The following is a 16,897-nucleotide window of genomic DNA, read 5'->3' on the forward strand; positions in this document are numbered from 1 at the left end:
CTCTAGTATCTTTAGCAAGAAAATCCCAAATGGGTTCACAATGAATGGATACAATTAAAGTACTCAATAATTCACAAGAACTATTTGCAATCCTAGATGCTTACATATCTAGAGCCCTTCTTAATAATTTTAATATAAATACAAGAGGGTTAGGGTAGTTGGTGTCCAAGGCATCCTCCAGTCTTCATCAAGACTGCATAACTACCCTCTTTTGAGTCATTTAGGGAGGAGAATGAAGACTCGGAGTAGGCCTGTGGCTCAAATGAAAATTTATTCTTGATTATAATACAATAGTGAACTTCCTTGAATACCAAAAGAGATTCACAAAAACAACACCCCCCCCAAAAAAAAAAACAGGAAAAAAGAAAAGGAAAATGACCTATATATACCAAAAAATATTGTCTTTTCAGGACAAAAAATTTAGAAACTGAGAGAATGCTCATTACTTGGAGAACACCTGAATAAACTGTGGCATGTGTTTAGGATGGAATATTATTTTTCTTTGGGAAATGATAATCAGGATGCTCTCAGAAAAAAAAAATCTGGAAAGTTCTTCATGAACAAAGTGAAATATACTGTATATAAAGTAATAGCAATGTTCTAGAATTACCAGCTGTAAACAAATAGGGGAAGCACTTAAGAGGAGTTGGGTTAGGGAAGGCATAAAGACAAATGACTTTAATCATGTAGAGACTGAATCACCGTTGGGGAGACACACCTCTTTACATCATCTACCTCAACCCCCAACAAATGGTGAGTAGAGAAGGAGCCACCAAGATATTACGAATTCAGGGTCCCTAGCTAAGGACTGAAAGGCCGCGAGCTTTGACAATAATCCGCGACCTGCCAGCAGAGGGCGCCAACCTGACAGTGCCCCTCTCGGAGCCTTCAAGAGAAGAGGGAGGGATCGGGAGAGAGGTGGGAAGAGGACACTGAGTTCTCTCCCTCTGCGCAGCCGCGGCCGCAGCCCAGCTCTGGGGTCTAGAACTGATGGAACACGCCTTAACCCCAAAACAACAGTCCTTGCGCGCGAGCGCGCGCGTTCCCGGTTGCCTTGGGAACCAGTTAGCTTCTGCATCGGGATTCGGGCTGGCGACCTGCAGGAGAACTTGCTGTCCGAGGAAAAGCTGAGGCAGCAGCTGCAGCAATGCCTCGTGGCGTAGGCAGTGGCCGCGGCAGCGGAGGCTGGAGTTCCGAGAGGCGGCGGTGTGTGAGCGACTGTCTGAAGAGGCACCAGGACCAGGCCCTGAGCAGCCATATGTACCTACTGCGGGAGACCGGCCCCACGGGCTTTCTGATGAGCGAGAACGAACCTGACGGCTCCAACTATCGAGTAACCGCCTTCCCCGGGCAGGAGCGAATCCTGCCCCTCCCCCCCCAAGGAAGTTCCTTCCCTTGGTGTGGGCACCCCGCAATGACCATGCAGTCCTAAGAGCCACAGAATTAAGAGGGAAAGGGAGCTGAAGAGTTCCCAATTTATATAGAACCCCAGAAAAGTCAAGCTCAGCTACTGAAATTTGGGGTGACATGTGGTCCTTATGTCTGTATAAATGGGGATAATTGGACACCTTGATATCCTGGTGATTCCCCTTCTTGGAAATTCTTTGGTAGTGTTTAGACTTCGAAATATAGCTACTGCTAACAATTAGCTATCGTGCATATGGCATTTTAAAGTTTGCAGAGCGCTTTTACAAATATTTCCTTTTATTCTTACAACAACCTTGACAGGTAGGTACTATATGAGGAAACTGAGGCAGGGAGAAATCAATTTCCCAAGATCATAGTCCTAGTAGGAAGCTAAGGCACTTTGAAAACAGGTCTTTCTGATTCCCCAAACCTGGATTCTATCCATACTAATGCCATTCTACTTCCCCCAATCCTTGTTACTAAAATTCTTATTTTAAGGACAATCTCTGTAGTTTCATCTTGTACTAAGTTTGGGGACTACAACTTCCCCATAAAGAAATCTTTCTTTAAAAAAAAGTTATTAGAAAATGAAATTTGTTAAAATCATTATTGATTTGTTAAAAATCTAATAGTTTTTCATTGAATTACAGATAGGTCTTTATTTTCTTTCAAAAATTCATAATAATGGTAACATCTCAAGGTCTTGAATTCAGAAAAATCTTATTCAGATCCTGCTTCTGAAACCTACTGTAGCAGAGGAAAGTCATCTTCTTACAACCCTCAAATATTAGATACTAAGAGCTTGTCAATCTAAATTGCTGAAGAGAATTTCCACAGTCCACTCCCATTCATGAAATCACAGATCTGTACAAAACATACACATTCTTAGGTGATTTTTGAAAGTATCTACTTTAGAATTGGAAAATTATCAAAGCATTTATTCAATTTAATAAATATAAATCCAGCACATTAAAAAAAATAAAGCATGTCTCACAGGTGCACTTTGTTGCTAACACACACACACACAGTTCTTTGAGTAGATGTTATAAGCAATAATATGTCCATTCTTGGATTTTTTAAAAAATTATAATTTTTTATTGACAGAACATATGCCAGGGTAATTTTTTACATTATCCCTTGCACTCACTTCTGTTCTGACTTTTCCCTTCCCTCCCTCCACCCCCCCCAGATAGCAAGCAGTCTTATACATGTTAAATATGTTATAGTATATCCTAGATACAATATATGTGTGCAAAACCAAACAGTTCTCTTGTTACACAGGGAGAATTGGATTCAGAAAGTAAAAATAACCTGGAAAGAAAAACAAAAATGCAAATAGTTTACACTCATTTCCTAGTATTCCTTCTCTGGGTGTAGCTGCTTCTGTCCATCATTGATCAATTGCAACTGAGTTAGATCTTCTCTTTGTCAAAGATATCCACTTCCATCAGAAAACATCCTCATACAGTATCATTGTTGAAGTATATAATGATCTCCTGATTCTACTCATTACACTTAGCATGAGTTCATGTAAGTCTCTCCAAGCTCCTCTGTATTCATCTTGCTGATCATTTCTTACAGAACAATAATATTTCATAACATTCATATACCACAATTTACCTATTCTCCAATTGATGGAGCTACTATAAAAAGGGCTGCCACATTTTGGCACAAAAAGGTCCCTTTCCCTTCTTTAGTATTTCTTTGGGATATAAGTCCAATAGTAGCACTGCTGGATCAAAGGGTATGCACAGTTTGATAACTTTTTGGGCATAATTCCAGATTGCTCTCCAGAATCGTTGGATTCGTTCACAACTCCACCAACAATGCATCAATGTCCCAGTTTTCCCACATCCCCTCCAACATTCATCATTATTTTTTTCTGTCATCTTAGCCAATCTGACAGGTGTGTAGTGGTATCTCAGAGTTGTCTTAATTTGCATTTCTCTGATCAATAATGATTTGGAACACTCTTTCATATGAGTGGCAATAGTTTCAATTTCATCCTCTGAAAATTGTCTGTTCATAGCCTTTGATCATTTATCAAGAGGAAAATGTCTTGATTTCTTACAAATTAGAGTCAATTTTCTCTATATTTTGGAAATGAGGCCTTTATCAGAACCTTTAATTGTAAACATGTTTTCCCAGTTTGTTGCTTCCCTTCTAATTTTGTTTGTATTAGTTTAGTGTGGGTCCATGCCTAATTTCTGCCATACTAATTTCCAGTTTTCCCAACAGTTTTTGTCAAATAATGAATTTTTATCCCAAAAGTTGGGATCTTTGGGTTTATCAAACACTACATTGCTATAGTTATTGACTATTTTGTCTTGTAACCTAACCTATTCCACTGATCGACTAATTTATTTCTTAGCCAATACCAAATGGTCCTGGTGACTGCTGCTTTATAATATAGTTTTAGATCAGGTACAGCTAGGCCACCTTCATTTGATTTTTTTTTCATTAATTCCCTTGAAATTCTCAATCTTTTGTTCTTCCATATGAATTTTGTTATTTTTTCTAGGTCATTAAAATAGTTTCTTGGGAGTCTGATTGGTATGGCACTAAATAAATAGATTAGTTTAGGGATTATTGTCATCTTATATTCACTCGGCCTATCCAAGAGCACTTAATAGTTTTCCAATTATTTAAATCTGACTTTATTTGTGTGGAAAGTATTTTATAATTTTGCTCATATAATTCCTGACTTTCTTTTGGTAGATAGATTCCCAAATATTTTATGCTATTGGCAGTTATTTTGAATGCATTTTCTCTTTGTATCTCTTGCTGTTGGATTTTGTTGATGTATAAAAATGCTGATGATTTATATGGATTTATTTTGTATCCTGCAACTTTGCTAAGGTTATCAACTATTTCTAATAGCGTTTTAGTAGAATCTCTGGGGTTCTCTAAGTATACCACCATATCATCTGCAAAGAGTGATAGTTTGATTTCCTCATTACCTACTCTTAATTCCTTTAATCTCTTTTTCGACTCTTATTGCTGAGGCTAGCGTTTCTAATACAATATTAAATAATAATGGTGATAGTGGGCAACCTTGTTTCACTCCTTTTCTTACTGGGAAAGGTTCCAGTTGTTCCCCATTGCACATGATGCTTACTGACAGTTTTAAATATATACTCCTGACTATTTTAAGGAAAAGTCCATAATATTCCATGTTATTAGTGCTTTGGTTAGGAATGGATGTTGGATTTTATCAAATGCTTTTTCTGCATCTATTGAGATGATCATATAGTTTTTGTTAATTTGGTTATTGATATAGTCAATTATGCTAATCGTTTTCCTAATATTAAACCAGCCCTGCATTCCTGGTATAAATCCTATTTGATCATAGTGTATTATCCTGGGGTGACCCGTCCACCGGGCCATCAAAGTGTGGGCTCCGAGGCTGGCATTTGTCTGTAAGGCTAGGCCTGAAAAGGAATGGGGTTAGAAATGAGGAGGGAGACCAGTTGGGGTGAAACAAAGTCTCAGTTTAATGAGTGAAGAGGGTTCAGTTAAATACATTTCTGAATAGGGGGTTGCAAAGTAAAGAATGTTACACCAGATGTGTGGCAGACATCCTGGAGCCTAATCGTTATCTTGCACTTGGGCTGATAGGGCCAATTTCCTGGAACACACATTATCTTGTCTCAGGAGTTTGGGATGAATAGTTTCAGAATGTGTGGGAAAGTGTATTCTTCTTTGATTCCCAGGGCATGTAGCTCTTTGATCCCAAGGACATGGTCTCTGGCACTGGGGATGATTTTCTGTAATCTTTTTGCTAATATTTTATTTGAGATTTTAGCATCAATATTCATTAGGGAGATTGGTCTATAATTTTCTTTCTCTGGTTTCAACCTACCTGGTTTAGGTATCAGTACCATGTCTGTGTCATAAAAGGAATTTGGTAGGACTTCTTCAATCCCTATTTTTCAACAGTTTATATACTTTTGGAGTTAATTGTTCTTTAAATGTTTGGTAGAATTCACATGTAAATCCATCTAGTGCTGGGGATTTTTTCTTAGGGAGTTGTTAATAGCTTGTTTTATTTCTTTTTCTAAAATGGGACTGTTTAGACTATTTACTTCTTCCTCTATTAATCTGGGCAAGCTATATTTTTGAAGGTATTCTTCCATTTCATTTAAGTTATCAGATTTATTGGCATAAAGTTGGGCAAAGTAACTCCTAATTATTGTTCTAATTTCCTCTTCATTAGTGGCGAGTTCTCCCTTTTCATTTTTAAGACTAACAATTTGATTTTCTTCTTTCCTTTTTTTTAATCAGATTTACTAAGGGTTTGTCTATTTTGTTGGTTTTTTTCATAGAACTCTTAGTTTTATTAATTCAATATCTTTTTTTACTTTCAATTTTATTGATCTCTCCTTTTATTTTTAGAATTTCAAGTTTAGCGTTTGACTGGGGGTTTTTAATTTGTTCCTTTCCAGAATTTTTAGTTGCAAGCCCAATTCATTAACCTTTTCTTTCTCTATTTTATGTAAGTAAGCCTCTAGAGATATGAAATTCCCCCTTATTACCACTTTGGCTGCATCCCACACATTTTTGGTTTGATGTCTCATTATTGTCATTTTCTTCGGTGAAGTTATTATGTCTATGATTTGCTGTTTCACTCAATCATTCTTTAGTATGAAATTATTTAGTTTCCAATTTTTAAAATCTATTTTCCTCTGGCTTTTTATTGAATGTAATTTTCATTGCATCGTGGTCTGAAAAGGATGTGTTTACTATTTTTGCCTTACTGCATTTGAGTTTGAGGTTTTTATGTCCTAATATATGGTCAGTTTTTGTATAGGTTCCATGAACTGCTGAGAAGAAAGTGTACTCCTTTCTGTCTCCATTTAGCTTTCTCCAAATATCTATCATATCTAACTTTTCTAGTATTCTATTTCTCTCTTTGACTTCTTTATTTATTTTGCGGTTTGATTTATCTAATTCTGAGAGTGCAAGGTTGAGATCTCCCACTATTGTAGTTTTGATGTCTATTTCTTTTTGCAGCTCTCTTATTTCTCTTTTAAGAATTTAAATGCTACACCACTTGGTGTTATATATGTTTAATATTGACATTGCTTCATTATCTATGCTACCCTTTAGCAAGATATAATGCCCTTCCTTATCTCTTTTAATTAGATCAGTTTTTGCCTTTGCTTGATCTGAGATCAGGATGGCTACCCCTGCTTTTTTTTTTTTTTACTTCATCTGAAGCATAGTAGATTCTGCTCCAACCTTTTACTTTTACTCTGTGTATATTGCCCTGCTTCAGGTGTGTTTCCTGTAAACAACATATTGTAGCATTCTGGCTTTTAATCCAGTCTGCTAACTGCTTCTTCTTTATGGGGGAGTTTATCCCATTCACATTTATGGTTAAAATGACCAATTCTGTATTACTTGCCATCTTGTTAACCCCTGCTTATGCTTTTTTCCTTTCCTTCCCCTTTATCCTCCTCCCCAGTATTAAACTTGTGAGCACCACTTGCTTCTCACAGAACCTCCTTTTTTAGTATCCCTCCCTCCACCTTAGAGTTCCTCCCCCTATCTTACCCCTTTTCCTCACAATTTCTGTATTCCCTTCTGCTTAGCTTACTCCTTTCCTTTTCACTTTTCCCCTCCCACTTTTCAATAAGGCAGGAGAAGTTTTACCATTAATCGACTATGTCTGTTATATTTCTCTTTAAGCCAATTCTGATGGCAGTAAGATACACACTATGTTCATCTACCTCTATTCTTTCTCTCAGAAAGGTTTCCTTTGCCTCTTCATGAAATGTAGTACTCCCACTTTATCCTTTTCTGAGTACAATTTCCTTTCCATGTTTAAGTTTCTAGAACAAAGTATACATGTGTTCTTTATATATCTTTACAGCAGAAATATAGTTCCCAACATTTATTTTTACCTTTTTAGGTTTCTCTTTGACTTCTATATTTGTAGATCAAACTTTTTGTTTAGTTCCAGTTTTTTCATCAAAAATAAATGAAATTCACTTATTTCATTGAATGTCCATCTTCTTCCCTGGAAAAAGATGCTCATTTTGGCTAGGTAAGTTATTTTTGGCTGCATGTCAAGTTCCTTAGCCTTTTGGAATATCATATTCCAGGTTCTTCGATCCTTTAATGTGGATGCTGCTAGATCCTGGCTAATCCTTATTTTGGCTCCTCTATATTTGAATTGATTTTTTTCTAGCAGTTTGATGTATTTTTTCCTTCATCTGATAGTTCTGGAATTTGGCCACTATATTTCTTGGTGTTTTGATTTTAGGGTCCCTTTCAGTAGGTGTTCAATGAATTCTTTCAATTTCTATTTTACCCTCTGTTTCTATAACTTCTGGACAATTCTCTTTGATGATTTACTGGAAGATAGTGTCCAGGTTCTTTTTCATCATATTTTTCAGGGAGTCCAGTAATTCTCAGATTGTCTCTCCTAGATCTATTTTCCAGGTCTGTTGTTTTCCCAAGAAGGTATTTGACATTTTTTTCCATTGTTTCATTTTTTGGTTTTGCTTGACTGATTCTTGGTATCTCCTCGAATCATTCAATTCCATTTGTTTGATTCTGATTTTCAAAGAAGTATTTTCTTCACTCACTTTTTAAATATCCTTTTCTAATTGTCCAATTGAGTTTTTAAGGTGTGTTGTTTTGTTCTATGGAATTTTTTTCCATATCGCCAATTTTATTTTTTAGAGAGCTATTTTCTTTTTTTCATCTCACTAATTATGTTTTTCAAGGATTTTATTTCTTTATCCACTCTATCTTTAAATGAGTGGGATAACTTATCCAGACTCTTTTGCCAAGCTTCCCTTTTCTTTTCCCATTTTTCTTCTAGCTCTCTTGTGAGAGCCTTTTAAATTTCTTCTATGAGAGTCTTACATGTTGAGGACCAGATCATATACCCTTTTGGGAATTCATCTTGAGACAGTCTGTTTTTAGTCTCATCAGGGTTTAAAGTCTGCTCTCTATCCATATAGAAGCTATCAATAATTAGAGTGTGCTTTAATTTTTTGCTCATTTTGTCACAGAGTCAAAGAAAACAAACTAACAAGAAAAACAAATGGTCTGCTTTTTTTTGGGAGTGGGGGGCTGGGTGGTATTACTGAGCTTCCTCTATAGACTTCAGGGGGCAGCAGCAAGACACTAGCAGGACAGCAATATCTGCGCTGCGCGTCTGTGCTCTAAGACTAGAGTGTGACAATGTGTTGAGACACTGTGGATGGGTGTGGCCAGGTCCTAAGAGACCCTAGCTTTTTGGGGTTATAGTCTTCACCCTCTGTGTTTTTAGTTTCTATGCTTTTCTACTGGCTTGCTGCTAGGGCAAAGTAGCCAATACTGTGTTAAAGCTCTCTCCACAGAAACTGCTGAGATCACACCCACCCCCTTCTGCTCAGCTGTGAGCTGCCTGCCTTACTCTGTCTGCTGTGCTGCCATTGCCTGCCTTCAGTCTGCGCCTGATCTAACCCCACCCATGAGCAAAAACAGACCTTTTCTGGCGAATTTTGAGAATATCTTCTCTTGGTAGTTATTTGCGAGGTTTTTTGTTTTTGTTTTTCAGTCAAACACCAATTCTGAGGCTTGTTATGAAATAAATTATTCTGAGAGAAAACATGGACCTTAAGCAGATGTGTGCATCCTCTCCGCCATCTTAAAAAAAAAAAAAGCCATTCTTAGATTCTTAATAGAATAGGGACAGGGAATTCTCAGGTAAGGGACCTGCCTATAACAATGCAACTTGTAATAGAAGAATTACCTAGAACACTAGGAAGTTAAATGACTTGCCCAGGGTCACACTGTCCTTATATGTCAGAGTACATTTGAACCTAAGTTTTCCAGGCTTCAAAGAGGTAGCTCACTTTAGAGGCATAAGACATGGAACCAGTAGCTGGTTTTAATGGATTGATGTATTTTTTTTTTAAAAAACATATAAATGTGTGATTTTCTAAGTCAATATGCCATCCATGGCCCCTGCGTCTATTTGAATTTGACATTCTTACATTACAACATAGGGTCTCTATGAAATCAATAAAGTAGCAATATAAAAGAATCTTTTTAAATCCCATGTAAATTATAATAGCTGTTCTCCAAAGAGAATAGGTGAGATATAAGTAGAGCTTTTTGACAATATTATTAAATACTGTGGTAGAAAGAACACTAGTTTTGGATTTCCAATATTCAAGGGCCTTCCCTGTTTTATTCTTTAGCGAACTACTTCTCTGGGCCTCAGTTGTCTCTTAGTGAGAGCATTTGTCCTAGCTGATTTTTAAAATGTAAATCCTGTAATTTTTAAAGTAAAGGGCATGGATTTTCATTTTTCAAGAAAACTTTTTTTTTTTTTTAATTTTTTATTTAATAATTACATTATATTGACACTCGTTTCTGTTCCGATTTTTTTCCCCCTCCCTCCCTCCACCCCCTCCCCTAGATGGCAAGCAGTCCTTTATATGTTGGATATGTTGCCGTATATCCTAGATACAATATATGTTTGCAGAACCGAACAGTTCTCTTGTTGCATAGGGAGAATTGGATTCAGAAGGTATAAATAATCCGGGAAGAAAAACAAAAATGCAGATAGTTTACATTCGTTTCCCAGTGTTCTTTTTTTGGGTGTAGCTGCTTTTGTCCGTCATTTATCAATTGAAACTCATGTCTCTTTGTCAAAGAAATCCACTTCCATCAAAATATGTCCTCATACAATATCGTTGTCGAAGTGTATAATGATCTCCTGGTTCTGCTCATTTCACTTAGCATCAGTTCATGTAAGTCTCCCCAGTCCTCTCTGTATTCATCCTGCTGGTCATTTCTTACAGAACAATAATATTCCATAACATTCATATACCACAATTTACCCAGCCATTCTCCAATTGATGGGCATCCATTCATTTTCCAGTTTCTAGCCACTACAAACAGGGCTGCTACAAACATTTTGGCACATACAGGTCCCTTTCCCTTCTTTAGTATTTCTTTGGGATATAAGCCCAATAGAAACACTGCTGGATCAAAGGGTATGCACAATTTGATAATTTTTTGGGCATAATTCCAGATTGCTCTCCAGAATGGTTGGATTCGTTCACAACTCCACCAACAATGCATTAGTGTCCCAGTTTTCCCGCATCCCCTCCAACATTCATCATTATTTTTTCCTGTCATCTTAGCCAATCTGACAGGTGTGTAGTGGTATCTCAGAGTTGTCTTAATTTGCATTTCTCTGATCAATAATGATTTGGAACACTCTTTCATATGAGTGGTAATAGTTTCAATCTCATCCTCTGAAAATTGTCTGTTCATATCCTTTGACCATTTATCAATTGGAGAATGGCTTGATTTCTTATAAATTTGAGTCAGTTCTCTATATATTTTGGAAATGAGGCCTTTACCAGAACCTTTAACTGTGAAAATGTTTTCCCAGTTTGTTGCTTCCCTTCTAATCTTGTTTGCATTAGTTTTATTTGTACAAAAGCTTTTTAATTTGATGTAATCGAAATTTTCTATTCTGTGATCAGTAATGGTCTCTAGTTCATCTTTGGTCACAAATTTCTTTCTCCTCCACAAGTCTGAGAGATAAACTATTCTATGTTCCTCTAATTTATTTATAGTCTCGTTCTTTATGCCTAGGTCATAGACCCATTTTGATCTTATCTTGGTATATGGTGTTAAGTGTGGGTCCATGCCTAATTTCTGCCATACTAATTTCCAATTATCCCAGCAGTTTTTATCAAATAATGAATTCTTTTCCCAGAAGTTAGGGGCTTTGGGTTTGTCAAACACTAGATTGCTATAATTGACTATTCTGTCTTGTGAGCCTAGCCTTTTCCACTGATCCACTAATCTATTTCTTAGCCAATACCAAATGGTTTTGGTGACTGCTGCTTTATAATATAATTTTAGATCAGGTACAGCTAGGCCACCTTCATTTGATTTTTTTTTTCATTAATTCCCTTGAGATTCTCGACTTTTTATTGTTCCATATGAATTTTGTTGTTATTTTTTCTAGATCAATAAAATATTTTCTTGGAAGTCTGATTGGTATAGCACTAAATAAATAGATTAGTTTAGGGAGTATTGTCATCTTTATTATGTTTGCTCGGCCGATCCAAGAACACTTAATATTTTTCCAATTATTTAAGTCTGACTTTATTTGTGTGGAGACTTTTTTATAATTTTGCTCATATAATTCCTGACTTTCCTTTGGTAGCTAGATTCCCAAATATTTTATGGTATCAACAGTTATTCTGAATGGAATTTCTCTTTGTATCTCTTGCTGTTGGGTTTTGTTGGTGATGTATAAAAATGCTGAGGATTTATGGGGATTTATTTTGTAGCCAGCTACTTTGCTAAAATTATGAATTATTTCCAATAGCTTTTTGGTAGAATCTCTGGGGTTCTCTAGGTATACCATCATATCATCTGCAAAGAGTGATAGTTTGGTTTCCTCATTGCCTACTCTAATTCCTTTTATATCTTTCTCGACTCTTATTGCCAAGGCTAGTGTTTCTAATACGATATTAAATAATAATGGTGATAGTGGGCAGCCTTGCTTCACTCCAGATCTTACTGGGAAAGGTTCCAGTTTTTCCCCATTGCATATGATGCTTACTGATGGTTTTAAATATATGCTCCTGACTATTTTAAGGAAAAGTCCATTTATTCCTATGCTCTCAAGTGTTTTTATTAGGAATGGATGTTGGATTTTATCAAATGCTTTTTCTGCATCTATTGAGATGATCATGTGGTTTTTGTTTGTTTGGTTATTGATATAGTCAATTATGCTAATAGTTTTCCTAATATTGAACCAGCCCTGCATTCCTGGTATAAATCCTACTTGGTCATAGTGTAGTATCCTGGTGACAATTTTCTGTAATCTTTTTGCTAATATTTTATTTAAGATTTTAGCATCAATATTCATTAGGGAGATTGGTCTATAATTTTCTTTCTCTGTTTTCAGCCTACCTGGTTTAGGTATCAGTACCATATCTGTGTCATAAAAGGAGTTTGGTAGGACTCCTTCAATCCCTATTTTTTCAAATAGTTTATATAACATTGGAGTTAATTGTTCTTTAAATGTTTGGTAGAATTCACATGTAAATCCATCTGGTCCTGGGGATTTTTTCTTAGGGAGTTGATTGATAGTTTGTTCTATTTCTTTTTCTGAGATGGGACTGTTTAGGATATTTACTTCTTCCTCTGTTAGTTTGGGCAAGCTGTATTTTTGGAGGTATTTTTCTATTTCATTTAAGTTGTCGAATTTATTGGCATAAAGTTGGGCAAAGTAACTCCTAATTATTGCTCTAATTTCCTCTTCGTTAGTGGTGAGTTCTCCCTTTTCATTTTTAAGACTAACAATTTGATTTTCCTCTTTCCTTTTTTTTAATCAGATTTACTAAGGGTTTGTCTATTTTGTTGGTTTTTTCATAGAACCAACTCTTAGTTTTATTAATCAATTCAATAGTTTTTTTACTTTCAATTTTATTGATCTCACCTTTTACTTTTAGAATTTCAAGTTTAGTGTTTGACTGGGGGTTTTTAATTTGTTCCTTTTCTAGCATTTTTAATTGCAAACCCAATTCATTGACCTTCTCTTTCTCTATTTTATACAAATAGGCCTCTAGAGATATGAAATTTCCCCTTATTACTGCTTTGGCTGCATCCCATACATTTTGGTATGATGTCTCATTATTATCGTTTTCTTGGGTGAAGTTATTAATTATGTCTATGATTTGCTGTTTCACCCAATCATTCTTTAGTATGATATTATTTAGTTTCCAATTATTTTTTGGTCTACTTCCCCTGCTTTTTTGTTGAATGTAATTTTCATTGCATCGTGGTCTGAAAAGGATGCATTTACTATTTCTGCCTTACTACATTTGAGTTTGAGGTTTTTATGTCCTAATATATGGTCAATTTTTGTATAGGTTCCATGAACTGCTGAAAAGAAAGTGTATTCCTTTCTGTCTCCATTACATTTTCTCCAGAGATCTATCATATCTAACTTTTCTAGTATTCTATTTACCTCTTTGACTTCTTTCTTATTTATTTTGTGGTTTGATTTATCTAATTCTGAGAGTGCAAGGTTAAGATCTCCCACTATTATAGTTTTACTGTCTATTTCTTCTTGCAGCTCTCTTAGTTTCTCTTTTAAGAATTTAGATGCTACCCCACTTGGTGCATATATGTTTAATATAGATAGTGCTTCATTATCCATGCTACCCTTTAGCAAGATATAGTGTCCTTCCTTATCTCTTTTAATTAGGTCAATTTTTGCTTTAGCTTGATCTGAGATCAGGATGGCTACCCCTGCTTTTTTGACTTCACCTGAAGCATAGTAGATTTTGCTCCAACCTTTTACCTTTAACCTGCATGTATCTCCCCACTTCAGGTGTGTTTCCTGTAAACAACATATTGTAGGATTCTGGCTTTTAATCCATTCTGCTAACCGCTTCCTCTTTATGGGGGAGTTTACCCCATTCACGTTTATGGTTAGAATGACCAATTCTGTATTACTTGCCATCTTGTTAACCCCGGTTTATGCTTTCCTCCCTTCTTTCCCCTTTCCCCCCTTCCAAGTATTAAGCTTGTGAGCACCCCTTGCTTCTCACAGCCCTCCCTTTTTAGTGTCCCTCCCCCCTCAAGAAAACTTTCAAGAAAAAGACTATATTTCTCCTTGCACAAAATGTAAAGGCAATTTGAGAAATTAAAAAAAAAAAGAATATACTAGAGGGATTGCCAGCATTTTCTGTAGAATTACTTTTCATTTTTCCAGTGCTACTACTTTGATGGGTACATTATTACATTGCAGATTGCTGGTGCAAAAAGGGAACCTAATAGTAGCAGCTGGCTTTTAGTCAGACCATGTAAAATTGACCAATAAATTATGATAGACCTGTTCAAGGAATGCTCACAAAAGATGCCTTGACCAAGTTCCTTTTAGCATTAAAACATGACTTTTTCCCTTCCTCTTAACAATTTAGTTGATTAATCACAATTATGATTTTAAAATTTAAGTATTTTTCTTTGAAAGGTTTTCCTTGGAGATCCTCACACATGCAGCTGTTCCACATTTCTGAAAGGAAATGATCTTTGTAAGCATATATGTTGGTAAGTGATTTAGTGTGCAAGATCTACTATAAAAAGGTTTCTCATGACCACATGTCTATAATTTACCTTTTCATCATTTTGAATAATAGTAGATTAAAAGTCACTGGTATTATGGAGACAAGTAAAATGTCTTTAATCATTTTTTTTTTCTCTTAATCCTGCATTACTGAGCAATGTTTAGAAAGTGAAGTGGAACCTTAAAAATTTTGGAACATCATGTTATTATTTATATTTTTAATATATGTAGTAAAATGTTACTGTTCATATCCACAAAATTTTGTGGAAATTATAATAGAGAAATTGAAATGTGAGCTAGAAATAAAAAGTCTCACTGAGCTATTTCATTAAGTTACTAAGAACTAATTCAGTCATAGAATGCAGAGATTTGCTAATTCATCCACCTTTAATTTTATAGTTGAACAAACAAAGGATTATTACTTCTTAATCATTTTGTTCTACATTCTCAAAAACCTGTGTTTTGCTTTTAGTATAAACAAAGAAATTTAAAATATTTGCCCTGAGATAATGAAAGGATTATCCCTCTACTTTATCTTTCTCCTTTCTTACCTTTCCCTCTTAAACATTCACTCCTTCTTCCCCTCAGACAATGAATAGCTAGCCTATCAATGTAACTGAGTATAAACAAGATTCTTTGGAAATATTTTTCCTATAAAAAAGCTTTCTTTTAAAGTCAAACTTTTTTTTTTAACAAGGAATTCCATATATATATAATGTATTATACATAATATACATATATGCATAAAATATACATGTTTATGGATATGTGCATATACAGAGAGAAAGTTTAGTTAAAAACTGACTAAAGAGAATTAAATACATACACATACACACATTTAAATCTCCTTAGCCAATTTGTAATGAAACTCAATTTACCTCACTCTGTTACTGTTCCAAAAATATTTACTAGTGGGTCAATATATAAACTGTGGCCCAGTGACCCCAGTTCTGTACTTTTATGGTCCAAGTTTGAGCTTGAGGCTGACATTCCTCCAAAAGAATGGGAGGTGGGAAATGGGAAGGGATGGGATGTATTGTAACTTTTCACACTTTTGAAAGGTGAGATTCAGGAACTTCTGTCACTCAGCTCCATGATTCCCTTCTTTATTGATGCCATCTCAGCCTCATCTATGCCACTGCCTCTTGGAACCAGAAACTGAGTCTAACTTCATGAAAGATGACATAAATGATCTCAATGAGCCATTAGTAGTTCATAGAGTGAGGTTATGAAAAGGCTATCATTCCTATACCTACCCTGTTACTCTGGTTTTATCTTCTCTTAATGCTTTCTGGTCTGTGCCTAGCATTGGGGAAATCTCTCTAAAGGACAGATTCTACAATTGACTTTCTTTTGACTCACCTAAGACAATCAGTTCATTCACAGTACTGAGACACTTGACATCTTTTGTGAAATAGATGGGCATATCCTGATAGATGTCTCTTAATTTTTTTCATAGGTTATCAGTGGGCATATCTGAACAATGGTTCAGCAATACATAGGCACACTAAGTTGATCCAGGAACTCACCTACACACAAACTATATGTACATGTGTATGCCCATACGTGTAGGTGCACATACATACATATGTATGTATAAGGCAGCCAGATGGCACAATGCCAGACCCAGAGGATTTATCTTCCCAAGTTCAAATCTGGTCCCAGACACTTAATATTTGTGTAACCCTGGGAAAAATGAGTTGGAGAAGGAAATGGCAAACAAATCTCATATCTTTGCCAAAAATACTCCAAATAGGATCACAAAGAGTTGAATATGACTGAAAACAACTGAATAATAATGTGTGTATATATACATATGTGTATTTATAGGTGTATGTATATATGCATACATCATAAAATTATACTGTTGTATAATATATATTGTAAAATAAATTTGTTAAATGGCTTCAAAATATTAAATATAATGAAGTAAATGTTTTTAGAATTTTTTTTTAAATCATACAAAGGAGAAAATTGTGTATATGTAAACATGTATTTTTATGTTTTGGTTTCCTTGAGTGTTAAACATAGAGTTGATTTTTCTTTCATTCTTCTAATAAATCAATAAATAACCTCTCTTTGCAAAGAATTATACTGATCTTAACACAATATTGGTGCTGTTTTACAATTTACTCAATCCCAGGATCCAGTTATTTCTATTGTAGTCTTTGTATGAACTTCTGGAAAACCTGATGTGTTTTGAGTTTTAAAATTTCATTTCACTAACCTACTTTGAATTTTTTTTCATGGAACACCCAAATCATAATCTTAAACATAGGGATTCCTAGACCTATATAAGTAATATATCTATTAATTTTTAATAAGAAGTCATCCATAATCACTGGTAAGATAATAATGTAGGAATAACAATGTAGAAATAAA

At 35.3% G+C, this 16,897-nt stretch overlaps 1 protein-coding gene and 1 long non-coding RNA gene across 2 annotated transcripts in view; both read left to right on the plus strand.

Annotated features, from left to right (window-relative positions):
* The first annotated feature begins 914 nt into the window (after window positions 1-914).
* The window catches only part of ZSWIM2 (zinc finger SWIM-type containing 2), a 50,529-nt gene continuing 34,546 nt past the window's right edge, over window positions 915-16,897 (plus strand). Inside the window, exons 1-2 of the mRNA XM_051986057.1 lie at window positions 915-1,333; window positions 14,423-14,499. Of these exons, the coding sequence (XP_051842017.1) occupies window positions 1,148-1,333; window positions 14,423-14,499 (263 nt within the window). The 5' untranslated portion in view covers window positions 915-1,147. The remainder of the gene's footprint in view (window positions 1,334-14,422; window positions 14,500-16,897) is intronic.
* On the plus strand, window positions 3,131-10,729 carry LOC127554488 (uncharacterized). The gene is made up of 2 exons (XR_007951996.1): window positions 3,131-3,313; window positions 10,572-10,729. It is a non-coding gene; the product is annotated as an uncharacterized LOC127554488 (long non-coding RNA).

This window comes from Antechinus flavipes, chromosome 3, assembly GCF_016432865.1.
Source record: "Antechinus flavipes isolate AdamAnt ecotype Samford, QLD, Australia chromosome 3, AdamAnt_v2, whole genome shotgun sequence".
Lineage (NCBI taxonomy): Eukaryota > Metazoa > Chordata > Mammalia > Dasyuromorphia > Dasyuridae > Antechinus > Antechinus flavipes.